This window comes from Grammomys surdaster, unplaced genomic scaffold, assembly GCF_004785775.1.
Source record: "Grammomys surdaster isolate TR1022 unplaced genomic scaffold, NIH_TR_1.0 126176, whole genome shotgun sequence".
NCBI lineage: Eukaryota > Metazoa > Chordata > Mammalia > Rodentia > Muridae > Grammomys > Grammomys surdaster.
This window is the reverse complement of record NW_021620983.1, coordinates 6,774,484-6,791,451: the sequence shown is the minus strand read 5'-3', so window position 1 is coordinate 6,791,451 and position 16,968 is coordinate 6,774,484. Positions and strand designations below refer to the sequence as shown.

The following is a 16,968-nucleotide window of genomic DNA, read 5'->3' as shown; positions in this document are numbered from 1 at the left end:
CGGGTACTGGGTATTGTTATACCTACTGCATTGAGGTGGTGGGGTTGGCCCTTGAGCCATGCTTAGAGCCATGGACTCCATGGAGCTGACCGGTGGAGGCAGCAGTCACGCCAGTGTCTCATTTCTATTACCTCCCACTACAATTATCCCCTTCTTAAAATGACTGCTTATGGTTCGGGTTTTCTGATATCGTTTCTTATGATGTCGCCTCTAATTTGTGTTAACTTCTCATCATCAAATTTTACATCTTGTAAAAGAAGGTTTATTTCATTTCTTTTCTAATTAAATGTACACACGTGTAGCAGGAAAGCATATGTTCACATGTGAGTACAGCATCCCACGGAAGCCAGAAGAGGAAGTAAGATCCTGGCGTTGTAATTATAGGTGGGGGTGAGTCATACAACATGGGTATCAGGAGCTAAACTTGGGTATTTTAACCACTGAGCCACCCCCAGTCCTGACTCCAGACGTTTTACTTCTGATCTGTGTGTACCACCGGATCTCAAGCTTTGACTTCAAAGGCAAAGCCTTGACTTAGACTGATAGAGGACGACAAAACTGTCCTAGGTACCCAGAAAGAGCTGCTGGAAGAAGCTGACTACTCACTCCCCTGATCCTTTGGAAAACACAGACATGGCTATAAGTCTTGAGAATTGTGTGTCTAACCATTTATAAAGGCTTCATGGAAAGTGAGAACACATGAGGTCGTTCATAAAGTCTGTGTGCAAAGCAAAAAGGCAGCAGAGAAGGTCGTGCAACAGAAGGTAGATGAAAACTTGGAGAGAATCGAATGGAAAGAGCAGCCTGTTCCCAGTCTGACCTCTAGATTTGTCCCCGTTATCATCCTGATCCCTGATATCCCCCAATTCCAGGACTGATTGACATGCCTCTCCTAACCCTTGGTCTTTGAGAAACAGAGTATTGGTGACTGTAGTGTGAATGGCCACTAGAGCATATAATAAAAAGTGGCTTAAATCCCATGTAGAAAACACAGTGTGAAAATGTCAACATAGGAACATGATATGATATAAACATAAAGAAAAATGTGGCAGTGGAAAGAGAATCACTACCATGTTTCTTCCATTTCTTCAATGCTGGAAAACATCAACAACACCCCTCCCCCCAACACACACACACATTCATACACACACACACACACACACACACACACATTCCCCACACCCAGGGCAGGCACATATGAACATGGTTTACATCTGGAAATGTAAGTGGCACGGGAAGTATATGTTTGTAACTCAAACTCAGCAGAATGCCACACAGACAATTTGATAGCTAACTCAGACGTAGAAAGCATACATTGCCTTCTCATGAAAAATATTCATGCTTAGAATCACCATTGCTGGTTAAATCACAAGACAAAAGAAAATGATGCTCAGTGTTCTCTGGCTGTCTTCTCAAATGAGATCCAAAACAAGACTGCATCAGCAAGGAACTCAAACCATGTATCTCATGACATGACTGTTGGAGTAATTCAGGGTAAAGTAACATCACTGACTAAGAGAAATCAGTGTAGCCAGGCTTGGTGCTGCACACATGCAAACCCAGCACTTTGGAGGCCAAGGCCAGAGGATCACTTGTGAGTTCAAGACCAACCTTAGCTAAATAGAGAGCAAGGAGGAAGGGTAGTGGGGGCAGATTGAAGTGACTTAACCCAAACTTGGCCAATTATAATTCTCATCTGAGGCACTTTGTAGAAACATATAAAAATCACTTCCTTGGTGAGTTTGATCCAGGTATATCCTACCAATACTTAATAAGGCAATGGAATCAATAACTTGCAGTCATGGAATTAAGCTTCAGGTGCACTCTTTCAGCTGGTGTTTGTTTTCTCTGCTAAGAGGTGGCGTGTAGTTTTGGGGCATTTGAGTTGGTCCCTTCAGTGGAAGTAGACTTGGAGTGTGTTCATAAAAGTGACAGAACACATACGTGACACTTGGAAATCATGAAGGCAGGCAGGCCGAGTACTGCCTGGCAAGTATATTGATTTATAGCTGTTGACTGGTTAACAGTGGAACTGTCTGTGGAAGAAACATCACTCGCTGTAATTGAGTAAACAAAAGGACTAATTTATTATATAAGGTAAGCCAATATGTTCTCTTGTACTATAGAGAGTAAACATACAGTGTACATAATAAGCAAATTTAATATACTGAGAATAAATAGGATAAACACAACAAGGAGGAGTAAAGAGTAACCCAGAGTTATGGCCACATGACTAGCAGTTAAAAAAAATAAGTCAGTGGAGAAATTGTTTTATTTATATTGTTTTTATTTATTTTAGTGTCGAGGGCACAAAGATGGAAAAGATAGTACCCTGATCATAATACCAGATGCTTAGAAAAACCTTTCAATACCTAACCTAGATCGAGAAGAATCATGAGAAATAGCAGTATCACAACCTTTGAGGAAAACGACCCTTACTCACACAGTAACACCAACAACCCTGCCATTTTACTATGAACCTTTGCACTTATTGCTTTTTACAGATAAAGTAGAATAAATATGTGTGAAGTTGATTTGGTTGTATCAATATAAAATTTTACTCAGTTGAGGGTTTTTTTTGTTTTGTTTTTTGTTTTTTTATTTTTTATTTTTTATAGTTTTACCTATAGTAAAAATGCATTTCTGTCATCGGAGGTAACATAAGCAAAGCAACGCCTGATTGGCTGACTGAGATGTCACCCCTGACGTCATTCGGTAGGTTTCATTTCGCAGATTATCAAACACTTTCTCAACTCAAGTAAGTAAAAGGTTTAAGGAGCCCAAAGTCACTTGTGCACAGGATAGTGCAGTGGGCTACACTGAGGGGCTATTTCTGTAGGTGAATGTTGTTTCTATGTGAGAAGGATGGATTGCTTGGTGACAAACGTGGTATTGAGCCTCAACCAAACCTTTCCATACCAGTGGTATTTCAGTAGATTAGTCAAACTTTTATGAAGTACTTTTGAGTTGAACTTATTGGTAATGGTTGTTATCTACTGGATTAGATATAGAAGAAAAGGTGGCCATTTAAGCTAAATAATCTGAATCTTTTCTGACCATCTTTGTGAACGTTTTTCTTACACTACATTCTATATTCGTGAAGGTACCTTGGTATATCTTGATGCACAAGAACTATAAGTCTTGAAACAGAATAAACAACATAATAAAATGTGTATAGGAACCATGGGGATGGAACTTGTATTTTCTGTGAAGAGCCTCATACGGAATTCAGCAATGCTTATATCTGATGGTTAAAGGTGACGGAAACTGTGGAAGCTGGAATAGCAGGGAAGGGGACTTCAGTCAGTTTGGCTTTATTAATTAGCATTTAAATGGAACAGGACACTAATATCATATGAACTTCTGGTACACTCTTTAAAATTAGAACAAGACAAATGGCCTCATGTGTGACATCAACGTCCATTATGGAAATTTGCCCAAGTGAAAATAAACACTTGCTACCTATGTAACTTGAGAGTGTGAACTATTTCTGTCTTCCCACAGAGATATACGGTAGGGAATATCTGGTAGGAATGCGCACACACCAAGATTAGCATACAGTCAAGATATGGCATGAAAATGTGTGTGTGTGTGTTTGTGCATGTGTGCACGTGTATGACAGATAAGGCCATTTATCTATATTCTTTTGGGTCCTAAATAATATAGCATTTCAGGGTTCAGAGTCATTACCTGGCTGATAAAGTATTAAAATCTAGAAAGCTTAGGTAGCTTATCACTAAAGGACTGAAGCTAACTTGAACTTTCTCATTATTGGACAGAGAAAAATGGAAACAAGTATAATGTTTTCAAATATTCAATCTCTTTTCATGATCTTTCTCTTGTGAGGGTTGGTCTTATAGAGGTACCAAAAAAAAGATAGTTTCTTGATGATAGGATTAAAAGGGAAAAAGTTAAAAACAAACAATATTAATAAAGTTAAATGCATAGAAAATATTTTCCTACAGTAGATCATGAATGTGAGTATTTTGTTAGAAAATGAATTTTCTTTTATCCTCCTCCAACATGGGCACATCAACAGCAAGGCGATGATAGTCTTCCAAGTAAGAGTATATTAACACAGATTACTCATTTCCGCTCCCATGCTTGACAGACAGCGACCAGACTTCACTCAAACTGATTTACCTCTTAAGGTTGGTAGCATGTAATTTAGCATAGCCTACTTTTATAGTGCGGCCTGATCGTAGTAAAATACCCATGATGAACCTGCAAGAAGTGTATCTCAGACACTGTCAGACCAAAACAGGAAACAGAAATCTCCACTTCCCATAGAGAAATCTGTCGAAGTTTATGGTGACACCCTACGAAGGCAAAGGTGAAGATCCCTCAGGTGGGCCGTTGGTAGGCACGGAAATACATGAGCTGTCGCGAGACAATCCTGTCACATGTCTGCACGGACAAACGAGGCAAACACTCCATCTTCCTGGGCCAAGAGGCTTTCCGGGGTGTCATATTCCAAAATGTTTCCTCTCTTCATCACGATAACCAGGTCTGCAGTCAGAATGGTGTGAACCCGATGCTGCGTGAGTGTGAGAGACATTGTCTGTTATGAATTTGAGCACATGAGAGCCAAAAAAAATGAATACGAATATTTCACAGACTGGTCATGCATGGTTGCTTCTTTTTACTTTGGGTGTACCAAGAAATACCCTTTTCTTGTATTAATTAATTCATTCATTTATATACTATTAAATACCAACCAGCATGGTGGGGTTTTGTTTGCTCTGTCTTAACTTTAGTGTAGCCATTAGTCACTGTTTTACAGAAACTTGACAACTATACACACTAATCAGTGGGTCTCGGTGAAATGCTAAAGGTTGCCAGTGTGAACCAGTTGGGTTCTGTTTTATGTTTGATTACAGTCATTTCACATGTGAGCCCATTGAATCCCTGGATTAACAAATAATAAGGATCCTGAGAGACTCTGATCTGGAAATCTGGAGTTCATTCTGGTATTCAACGTTTGAATGCATTATCCAGGATTATTGACCTATAGTTCCTTACGGCACCCTTGGAATAGGGGATTTGGTGTTATTTATTAACAATAATTATAACTGCCATTTACCAAGCATGCATCGTATGTTAGTGCACCACATACATGAACTTGTGAACCATCAACATTTTCTTCAGCTGCAGCTCTCCCCTCCCTCCATGTTATCAGAGATATAATTAGGGTTCAGGTAGATCAAGAAAAGTAGAGAGATGGCACAAATAATTAACAGCGGAATTATCACCGGGTTATTATTGAGACAAATTTACAAGCTCCAGAGGGCAAAGTACTTCCCCCGCTCCTGTGTCTGGCTACCTCAGGGATGGTCACCAACCACCATTAGTGGCATGTGTGAGCAGACGCTCACATCAGACCAACATACATTTTAGCCACCACACCTGTGACCTGTGCAATCTTCATCAACATCCTCACTGTAGATGCTCAGCTTTGCAGCTATAATGATGGCGGTGGTGGCGCTGCCTTCCAGCATGACATGAGATAATTTTTCATTTTTTTTTTTTATTTTGGAAACTGCCACCTTTTCTGGCACTCATAAGTAAATGACAAATAGCAGCTGCTGTTAAAAATTCTCTTGACGGCTTAGAAAGGAAAACCACAGTGCTGTTACTCTTGCTGGGATCAGTCTAGCTGATAAAAATCAAAGTCAGCCTTGTACAGTTTTAAATTTGCTGGGAGACACATTTTAAAAGTATCAAGTCTTATCAACGAAGACATTTATTAGTAAGAAATAACTGCCTTAATGATATTTCTATTGTCTGCAGGATGTGGTTCTACAGGTCGTTGAAGAAACCTATCAACTATTTAATTGTTGGTTGAACTTCCCTGTTGAATGTTTAAGAGAGTGCAGATGACCAAACTATAACAACAACAAGTAGTTGAAAGCATGTGTGTGTTTGTGTTTGTGTGCACACGTGTGTGCACATGCATGTGTGTACATGATCTCGATCTGCTCACTGTGTTAGCATTTTGATGTCTAACCAATCCTCATGAGTCCTTTTCCATTCTTCTGTCCTGGCTGTTTGAGATGTGTGATGTGTTTGAGACCTGAGAGTGACTCTCACATCTGACTAGACACTTTCAAGTTCTCAGTAGTCACCCACAACTAATTTTAGAAATTAGCCAGAAGTTGAGGGGCTGCCCATCTTTGAGAAAAGATCAGAGGCTTTTGTAGCATCCCACACTTCAGAGAAATAAACTGAGCAAATTGCTTTTAAACAATGCATTTTCTCTTCAGAAAAATATCGTTTCTTCAATAACCATTTTAAAGGTGCTTTAAAAAAAGAAATTGGCTTTTATATCTACGAAGACAGTTTTATAAACATTACCATGACAGTCTAAAATTGTGTTTACTAAAATAATATAAATATTGAAAAATTTTAGCCAATAGAAACAAATACAGCTTGTGTTTATCCCGTTAATTCACATTATTTTTGGTTGTTGTTGAGAAAGCGTGAGGTCAATTTTAATAGTGTTGAAGAAAATCTTAAAATGCTCCAGAGAAGTTAATCCAATTAAGAGTGAAGAATAAATCACTTCCGTAAATAAATACCAGAAACTAATGTGGTATGTGATGACTCCTTTTAGAAAGCTCAGAAAAATGTGTGTTTTAAAGATATTTTATATCATTCAGTGGCAGTTAACCAAGGCAACAGGAGAACTTTTAAACAGAGAAAGAAAACAAATCTTAGCAGAGCCATGGATCATTCTGGAAGAAGGTCTATGACCAATGTGCTGGTTTGTCTTCAATGAGCCACTTGTGAAGGGGGAGGGGGGCTCTGTAAAGTCTCTTGGGCATGCCTCATCCCTCTAAGCTTTAGGAGTGTTGGGTATGTTGGGAGTTTAATGTCCTAGACATGAAGGGTCTAGAAGACTGTACAAAAGATCTACGTCAAGTATTCCTTAAATACAGTTAGAAATTAGGCAAAAGAATGCAATCTTTCATTTAAAGATACAACTTATGATCAAGTGACCTTCATGATAAATACTCCATGGGATTCCCAACATCACCATGTTACATGCAGAGTAGAGCAGAGACTTGGTCTCCAGGGTTAGGAAGGGTCCAACATTCCTCTCTCTTCCTAGTCATGAAGAGGTAAAACAGGGAATTCTTCCTTTCCCTAAATATCTCCCTACATGTCTCTAGTGAGGCAATTCTTGAAGCATATTCAACAAATGTTTTTTCACATTAACTGCTTCTCTAGCCTCTTAAATAATTTACTATGGTGAAGGTGAACTTCTGAAGCTCCACCCTTCAGGAAGGAGAAACTACAGAGTTTATCAAGCAAGTTAGAGAGAATGGGATTTCCTTTATCTGGACCCCATAGGAAGTCATTTTCTGGAGCTTGAGAAAGATGCACTTCAAAGAGTGGTCTTTCTCCCAAGAGTAGCAAGTGTCCCTCAAAGCACAGTTATCTCAACAGTTACACTAAGTAATCTCTTAAAACCATCTTTGGGCAGGTAACACACATGGCAATTTTAAGGGTGACTAGAAAACAGCCTCAGATTAACTAGTCCTTAGGCCACAGGTAAACCTGGTTCTTGTTTCTTAAATGCTTTCTTGGAAAACATAAGATGCCACACGATGCAAGCACTCGGGTGAGCTGACTTGTGCAGTTAGACCCCATGAGGTTAGTTCTTCCCTCAGCGCTCCCTCTGTTCTCTGCCTTACTCAGCGGATCCCACTACAACATCTACCAGAGAAGGAGACGCTTGGTGGAGAAGATCACGCTGGTCTACTTGTTGGTCATCACCAAAGTGGAAAAGAGGCCATTCTTGTGCTGGAGCAGGTTTGGACCAGTATCACACTCCACTAAAATACCCTCAGAAAAGACTAAAACAAGGCCCGCATCCACAATAGAAGAGACACGGTGCTGGAGGAGAGAGAGGTGGAAAGAGAGGAGAATCAGCAGGAAAAACAGACAAGTGAATCATTAAACAGTCTTCACTGGGCGGCAATGATAACAAAGACCTAACCAAAAACAAGAGGAAGAGACAGAAACTAACGTCCTTGCAAGCAAGAAAACCGACAAAGGGCTAAGTGACTCACGGACTTGGTTGCTATTCAATGTATGAATATCACCTTCCCCTGCTGTGAAGTTTCTCATCTTCTATTTTAAAGCAGACAAATGGATAGAAGTAGAGAAAATATACAAAATATTAGCTAAATTGGTAGTGGGATTTAGGAAATTCCATTCCTGAAATGTTCCTGCCAACCACTATGCTATTGAAAATCAGCACAGACACTTAGGCTGTGATCAGCTGGTGTCTTTTCATTTCAGATGACATCAATGAAAACATATATAATGTGAAACAAGAAAGAAATACACAATTCAACCCAAGTACATTTTACCTTCTCAGACTTAAAGTTCATAGACCCTTACAATCAAAGCTACGGAAGAGTGAGTGACCTCCCCTCCCATTCCCCAGTGCATGTGACTTACAGCTATGGTTACGACCGTGCGGTCTGCAAAGGCTGTCATGACTACTTTCTGCAAAATGTTTTCCTGCCAAAAGAGAAAAGAAAAGTTTAAATTTTCAGGGGCCTACTTTCTTTTGCTAAAACATTTTATACCCCAGGGTCATACTTCCACTGTCCAGTTCCTTCTGAGCATGCTCACTCCAAGCCTTCTGTGGAGGTTGAGAGAAAGTGTAGCTAGTGTCAGGCTGAGTTTCAGAAATGTCTTCAAAATGTCTTCAAAATGCAAGAAATGTCAGTGGTCTTAAGTCAGAAGGGGATCATGAGAATGGAAGGAGAGATTTTCTTTTTCTTTTTTTAAATGATTTATTTAAAACAATTTTAATCTTGTGTGTACTACCTGTGTGTATGCATGCCACGCATATGCAGGTAACTCACAGAAGCCAGAAGAGGGCACCAAACTCTTTGGAACAGGAATTACAGGTTGTTGTGAGCTGGCTCAGGTCCTGTGATACAGCCTGAAGTGCTATAACTACTGCGTGGCTCTGCAGTCCAGATATCTTAAAAGATGGTGAGGGGGAAGTAATGGGATACAAGTGCCTTGAAAGCAGAAGGTAAGTCTAATTTGGAGGAGAGTAAAAGGTGGGGAGGGAAAAGCCATATGAGGTGGGGTTAATAAGAAGAAAGCACAGTGGCACTGACACAAGAAAGTGTCATGATGAACCCATTACTTTGCATACTAGTGAAAGTGTCATTACTTTGTATGTTAGTGAGAGTGTCATGATGAACTCTGTTACTTTGTATGCTAGTGAAAGTGTCATGATGAACCCATTACTTTGTATGCTAGCTAAAATGTCATGAGGAGTCCTGTTACTTTGTATGCTAACTGAAAAAAAAAACTCAGCAGTCGATCTCTAGGGCAGATTTCTTACCAGGAACCTCAAAGGGGAAACACACCTCATGAGCATGGAAGTGCATGCTCTTGTTAGACCACAAGCCGCACGTGATGGAAGCTAAGCAAAGCCTGGTGCTTAGCAAACAAAGAAAACTGAGGTCCATGCCAAAATTTGGATTTTTGACCCAGACAGAATGTTAATGAAAAAATACATTTCTTTACATCACAAAATATGAATATCATTGTATTGAAAATGTGAGTAATCTATCTCACTCCTACAGGAAAATTTGGTCACTTATGTATCTCATTTAGGTTGCTTGAGTTACATATTCTCACTACCTCTTTTCTACACTATGCAGAAGTACTTATCTTTGACATGGGAGGAACTTCCAACCATAGACCATTTTGTTATTTTATACAATGTTAGCTGTAATATTATACAACTTGTAATATACTTTGGTTATTCTCAATGGGGGCGGGGTACGGGCAGGGAAGCCAGGCATAGTGGTGTGTACCTGTAATCCCTAGTGCTGAGGAGAGAGATGCAGGAGGATTGTAAGTTTGAGGTAAGCCTGGCATGACAGTGAGTTTCAGGCCAGCTAGGATTATATCAGAAGAGTCTGTCTTAGAAAGTGGGAGTGGAATTGGGGGAGATGAAGTCAAGTTAGCATCTTCATATACAGTTGGTTCTTAACAACCCTGAAATGGTTTTACTTGGGTGTAGTTTTACCCAATCTGAGCCAAACAATCAGAAAGCAGCATGGAGTTAGGTGTGTAAAGTTAGGCCTTTTTCCATGAGTACACGGGGAAACCCGCTCTTAGTTTAAGTTATTATTAACCTTAAAAAATACAAATTGCTATAGATGGTAGATAGCCTTAGTTATCATGGTCTAATGAAAAGACTGAACATTCCATAGTTCGGAGTTCTCCTGATCTGTGGCCTTATTCCTGAACACAACATACTGCTATGCCCTGAGAGCACAAGACCTTGAAATGTATCAGAAAATAAGGATCTAGTATAAATGAATAAAACTCATTCCTCCAGATTAAGACATCTGCTTGAACAGCCTCTATTTTTCCCTCCATCCTTCCCTCCCTCCTTCTCTCCCTCCCTCCTTCTCTCCCTCCCTCCTTCTCTCCCTCCCTCCTTCTCTCCCTCCCTCCTTCTCTCCCTCCCTCCCTCCCTCCCTCCCTCCCTCCTTCCTTCCTTCCTTGCTTCCTTCTTTCTCTTCCCCACACAATCTCCCACAAACTCTACAATAGTCTTTCTGCTCCATTTCCATGACATTCGTTTCTTTAGATTCTGTAAGGCCATGAAGGATCTGTCTTCCTGCGCTAGCTTGGTTCTTTTAGAACAGTACCTTATAGTTCCAAACACAGTCACCAGTGGCAGAGTGTCCCCTTCTCAAAGGCAGCGTGGCATTCCCTGATCTCTACACACCACATTCTCTTTATCTGTCTGTCCACATACACTTAGGTGTATGAATGAGTGTCAATAATGCTGAGAGGAACAAGGCCATGCAGACTCCTGTCTAGTATACAGAGTCTGATTCCTTTTGATATGCACCCAGTAGTTGGCTACTGGGTTCACATGGTAAACCTATTTTCAGCCTTTGAGGAATTTCCATATGTCTTCCAAATCAGCTGCATTACTGTTTATTTTTACTAACAGTGTGCCTTCGGTTCCTTTTCTCTCTGTCCTCCACAGTGCTCATTGCATGTCACAATCAGCTCAGTCAATTATAATTGTCACATACTGCAAAGCTGTTGACAGATTTTCAACATTTCCACCACATAGAAGTGTGATAAACTGCTTAGGTTAAAAGAATGCTTATTTGCTTGGTTGACTCTTTCTACAATGTACAACATGGATGATGACTCCAGTTTGTTCTCCTTCTGTGTGTGTGTGTGTGTGTGTGTGTGTGTGTGTGTGTGTGTGTGTGTTAAGAAGATAAATATGAAATCTACATTAAGGTATCTGGTATTCATTTCACAATTCCTCTCACTAGTTTTAGAAGTTTGAACTCATGTCATGTGAAAATGTTAAGGCGAGCTTAAGAGATCAAGTGGCTTGCTGTCCAAGGCCACATTTAGTATGTAGTAGGGCTTGAGAAGACATTGAATATTTCAACTTCAATTTCACTTCTCTTTCTGCCATACCATCTTGCCAATCTGTAATACCCCAGTGGACGAGGGCTGACTTAGATTTTCTCAGTGAATCTCCGGTCCTACTGTACCTTATTAAAAGTGAGTCTTGGTAACAGAAATCCTTTTGGATGATCAAGGACATTGTTGGGAGTCATTTGCAACAATAGCATTGAGGATTCAGCACCCAGCCAGAAGAATACATTTTCAGTCACATTTCCAACACATTTGCTTTCAAAGCTGAGCTCTGAACTCACCGTGGCCATGTCGATGGAGGCTGTGGCCTCATCCATGATTAGTATACTGCTCTTTCGAACAAAGGCCCTGGCCAGGCAGAACAGCTGTCTCTGTCCAACGCTGAAGTTCTCACCACCTTCGGTGACAGTGGCATCTGAAAAGATAGCAAGAGACTCGTTGACAATAGAAAGTAATATTTTGGGGGAGGACAAATTTGGAAGAAAGAACATGACCTGGGCATGGTTAGCATGGTCTGCTGTTGAAGAGATGTCCCCTCAGGGAGTAAGGATGGTGCTGGCTCATCTTATTTTTGACAACATGTGGAAAATTACACTCTAACAGCAAGTCAAGAAATACCACTAACCATTTGCAAGACCAGAAGACCTTGGGAATTGTTGAATTATTTAATCTAGTTCTTCTGGGAGATTATTTAATATATCTATCTACCTATGGTCAAGGAAGATCGAGTGACTTGTCTAAGGGCGTACTTGTGTAGTAGGGCTTGAAAAAAATAGAATATTACAATCTCAATTCCACTCCTTTTTCTGTTATATTACCCTGTAATATACCAACCCTGTTAATCTGTACTCTACCAGCAGATGAGGGCTCAGTCTGTTTTTATTTATGTATTTCTAATACTACTGTAGCTTTATTAAAACAAACTAACTAACTAAGAGAGATGAGGGCTGAGAGATAGCCGAGCAGTTAAGAGCAGTTAAGAGCTCTTCTCTTGCAGAAGAGCTGCTTTTGTTTTGTTTTTTTTTGTTTTGTTTTGTTTTGTTTTCCTTTCCTAGAACACACATGGTGGCTTACAACCTCCTGCGACTCTGATCTGATGTCCTCTCCTGGCTTCTGTGGGCAGTGCATGCACACATTACACATACAGATGAACAGTTACACAGACACATGAATAAAAACAACTTTTTAAAATAAGGAAATCAGTGCTAGGATGATGTAGTTCTCACAAAGCGTGGAGCTAGAGGCACCTGGAGTGTATGGTGCTAAGTAACTAATAACCAGAGACTGTACCTAAGCCTCCTGGCAGCGATTTGACCATATTCTTCAGCTGGGCAATTTCTAGAGCCTCCCAGAGCCTGTCATCGGTGCACTTGCATTCAGGATCCAAGTTAAATCTGTAAGGGAACATCTCCGTTTATCAGTCAATAGTGAACACAGAACAATATAATTAATATCCAGAACAGGGCTCAGTTCATAGCAAGCATAGAAACCAAATACGGTCTAGCAAATATCCCCACAGAACTGATGGTAAACACACAAATCTATATGGGACCATATAGTACACAACAGAAGTATTTGGAGTGTATCAGAGATACAAGTTGAAACAGTACTGCTAAGTAACTTGATCGATGCATCTAGAACACTTTCAAAATATTTTTATTTTAAAAGTGAAATATAATTATATAATTTCTCCCCTTCCCTTTCCTCCCTCAAACCTTTCTATGCACCTCTTCTGCCTCTCAAATTCATGACATATATTTCTTTAATTGTATGTATATGAATGTGCACGTGTGTGTGTGTGTGTGTGTGTGTGTATGCATATATGTATGAAAACCATTATATAAATTCAACCTGCTCAGTCCATATAATGTTACTTGCATGTGTATGTCTTCAGAGATGATCACTTCACATTGGATAACCAATTGATGTGTTCTGCCCTGGGGAAGACTACTTTTCTCACTCTTGCCATTTCTTAGTTACCTATAGTCCTGTGTCTAAGATTAGAACTTTTAATTAAAGAAATCTTACAGGTGAATAATGAATGATATTCCATATATATTTTTCTCCACTACAAATAATAATTCTTGAGTGGAGGTAGCAAATTAAGTAGTAACTAAGTGGCAGGGAAGGAGAGGAGAGGAGAGGAGGGGAGGGGAGGGGAGGGGAGGGGAGGGGAGGGGAGGAGAGAGAGAGAGAGAGAGAGAGAGAGAGAGAGAGAGAGAGAGAGAGAGAGAAAGACAGAGAGAGAGGAAGACAGAGAGAGAGAAAGACAGAGAGAGAGAAAGACAGAGAGAGACAGAGAAGTAAAAAAAAAAAAAACAAAAAGCCATGCACATGCACGTGGGCACGAACACACACACACACACACACACCTTTCACAATGTTTTAGTACAAGTCTGGGCAGCCTTTGGACTCAAACAATCTACTATCAGAACGGCAATTCCACCACTTAGAATACGAACTTGGCAAAGCCCCAACAGCTTTGAGTTTCAAAACAATCATTCATAAATAGAGATAATAATATGCCCCCAATGCCTTTTCTGAGGATTTAATCAGATGATGTATTGAAGGAAATTACTGGGAGAATAAATATCTTGTTATTTGTAGTTTTTACTGATTTATGGGAAACCACAAAGCGGGGACAGAGAGGAATGGAGCCGCTTTGTCCAAGTGATTTGAGAGGAGAATAAAGGCAGCGAAGCAGTATCTGCTTCCTGCAGTATCTGCTGAGCTCAGGACTGACACAGGAATCAAGCAGGGTCTGTGGGGCGGGACACCTCAGAAATGTTGCCACTCACTGTGGGCTTTATAGAATCAAACAGAGAACTGAAGGCTGGTGTCTAGTTAGCACACCAATGCCAGGGGCTCCCTCTCTACTTGTGGGGCAGTATGCTGTATTTGATCATCTCCATGAAGTTGTGACACTAGCCCACTCACCTGATAGAGCCACTGAACAGGATTGGGTCCTGGAGAATGATGGACAGTCTGGACCGAAGCGTGTGCAAGGGCAGTTTGGAAATGTCTATCCCGTCAATGACTATCTTTCCTGTTACAGAAAGACAAACACCATAGACATGCAGCAAACTCATGAGAGAAATTTTCATTCACTTAATAATTAAAATTTTGTCCCCTCCTCTCTCCCACCTTCACCTAGCCATGAAGTCCTGGCCTCTATCCCCAGTTCTACCAATTTTGAATTAATAAAAGATTTTTCCAAGTTCTGGATTGAAATACAGAATGCAAAACTTCCCGTTTAAGTATTAGAAACATCTGTCTCTAACAAAATGTACATTTCTAGTGAGATTTCTCTTTCTCATAATTTTTTTTTCCTGGAAGGAATGTTATGTTATTATTCAGTATTTGGTCAAGTAAGCCAAAAATCACTGTTCTCCTTTGGGTCCTCTGTCTTCTAGAATGCCTTCATCCTCCCTTCCTGTTTTATTTTGCTTTGTGGGATTTGTTGGAATCAGACACCCTGTATGTATATTTTGTTGTTGTTGTTCTTGTCGTTCTTGTCTAGCCCTACCACACATACAAATTTGCTGAAGACAGGCCCTTTGGCCCGTCACCCACAGCTGTAATGACTAGCACAGAGCACTACAAACAGGAAAGCAAATTCTGAGGCAAGATCTGATTTTATCAAGGTTGCTGTACTGTCTACAGACTTACAGGACTATGCATTTACCTTCATGTCCCTTTATCTCATGGATTCAGTTCCTCATCTCTGTTATGCAAAGACAATGTTCCTTGTGAGCAAGTGTGACGGTCTCAGAAAAGCTGCTACAAACCACTGACCTAGTAAGCACGGGCTTGTTCAAGCAGAGGCGAGGAAAATGAACTTAAATGACTTCCTGGATAGCCCATCATCTGTTAACAGGTTAATAGCCTCCTGCTATGTAAAAGGCATCAAGTTAGCTATGGTTCTCAGGGCCTGAGATCATCTTTGTAGATGCCTGCGAACCAGGTTAAGCAAAAAAACAAAAAACAAAAACAAAAAACGAAAAAACTCCAAACTCAGTGATAACCACAGTTTTGTTAAATGTCAGTTGTCTTTGGGGCATATAGCTGCTCTGAGACACAAACTCTGCTGAAGGCATGCCCATCATGGAAAGAGCAAACCACTAACAGTTTTAGTGGTTGATGCTACATTCTGCAAGTGCTATGTTCTTTTGTTATCTTTGGGGTTCCTGCCTCAACCAATGTATAGGATTCTAAGTCCTGATAAATACTTGTGATTGATTTTTACAGAATTAAGTACGTCAATTTTGCTTTATTATTTAAAAAAACACTTTCTTTCGTGTGTGTGTGTGTGTGTGTGTGTGTGTGTAGGTGCATACAAGCTCAGGTGCACACCCCATGGTATATGTGGAGGCTAGAGAACAAACTGTGGGGGTCAGTGTGTCCTTCCAGTCTATAGGTCCTGAGACTGAGTCCAGGTTGTCAGTCTTGGTGACAAGCACCTTTTCATGCTTAGCCACAAGAACCTCCCTGGATGATGGAATTTCAGTTAACAACTCACCATCAAATATGTCGACCATTCTGAAGAAAGCCAGAGACAGGGAGGACTTCCCACTGCCAGTTCGGCCACAGATTCCCACCTGAGAAAAACAAGAGCAAAGGAGATTCAGTCAAAGGCAGGAAAGGGACGGAGGTGTTTTTAGCTTTGTCAAGGTGTCATGGGGAAAGTACAAATCTGCTCAAATAATTGTGGTACAATGTTCGTCTTAGATCTCGTGAATTATGATAAAGTGAAGTCCCTGCTCAACCCTTGATGACTGCATTCTGATTTTTATTTTTGTGTGGCTCTGTTGTTCTCCATCTATGGCTTTATTTCAGTACAGATGGACCTTTATACAGCTATCCAGTTTTAGCTGAGTGGTGATGGGTTTAATGAGTCCACTTTCCCTCACTTAATCTTTTTTTTTTTAAATATGAGTTGAAAAGAAGTCATTTTCAGAGTAGATCTGGAATGAAGACAACAGACACCAAGGAGATGTCTCTGTGCCAGAAATCAGAAATTTTAAACAGTTTGCCTGCCTGGTGTTGACCTTCCTTCTTGATTTTGATGTGAGGCTAATGAAGGGCAGAATAACTCAGGGGCATGCAGTATCCTGCCTGGATCCTCTCTCTCCCCTTCTCCTCACAGCATATTCGGAATGTGAGCCGGGACACCCAGGGTGGGCACTGACATGGTGATGTCCCTCTCCTGTGACGTTGGGGCTCCACCAAAGACTTCTGCAGACAAAAATGGGATGGTGTGAACCCCATACCTTCTGGCCAGGTTTGATGTAAGCCTTGACATGTTTCAGAACGGGCTTCAGGTTATTTTCATATCTGACACATAGGTCGTGAATCTTGATCTCACCTTCCTGTGGCCAATGCTCTGGGACTTGAGAAGGATCTTGGAGGAGCAGAATAGACAAACAGTAGTTAAAAGAGAGATGAAGAAAGGAACACACGCACTTAAATAAATATATATATATACAGTGACTTTAACACATACATATT

At 40.5% G+C, this 16,968-nt stretch overlaps 1 protein-coding gene across 1 annotated transcript in view; it reads right to left on the bottom strand.

Annotated features, from left to right (window-relative positions):
• Positions 1–2,063: 2,063 nt before the first annotated feature.
• Positions 2,064–16,968, bottom strand: part of Abcc9 (ATP binding cassette subfamily C member 9) — a 113,495-nt gene continuing 98,590 nt past the window's right edge. Inside the window, exons 34-40 of the mRNA XM_028757519.1 lie at positions 16,731–16,861; positions 15,980–16,058; positions 14,398–14,506; positions 12,751–12,854; positions 11,742–11,875; positions 8,470–8,532; positions 2,064–4,537 (exon numbers count right to left, since the gene is read on the bottom strand). Coding sequence (XP_028613352.1) covers positions 4,400–4,537; positions 8,470–8,532; positions 11,742–11,875; positions 12,751–12,854; positions 14,398–14,506; positions 15,980–16,058; positions 16,731–16,861 — 758 coding nt within the window. The 3' untranslated portion in view covers positions 2,064–4,399. The remainder of the gene's footprint in view (positions 4,538–8,469; positions 8,533–11,741; positions 11,876–12,750; positions 12,855–14,397; positions 14,507–15,979; positions 16,059–16,730; positions 16,862–16,968) is intronic.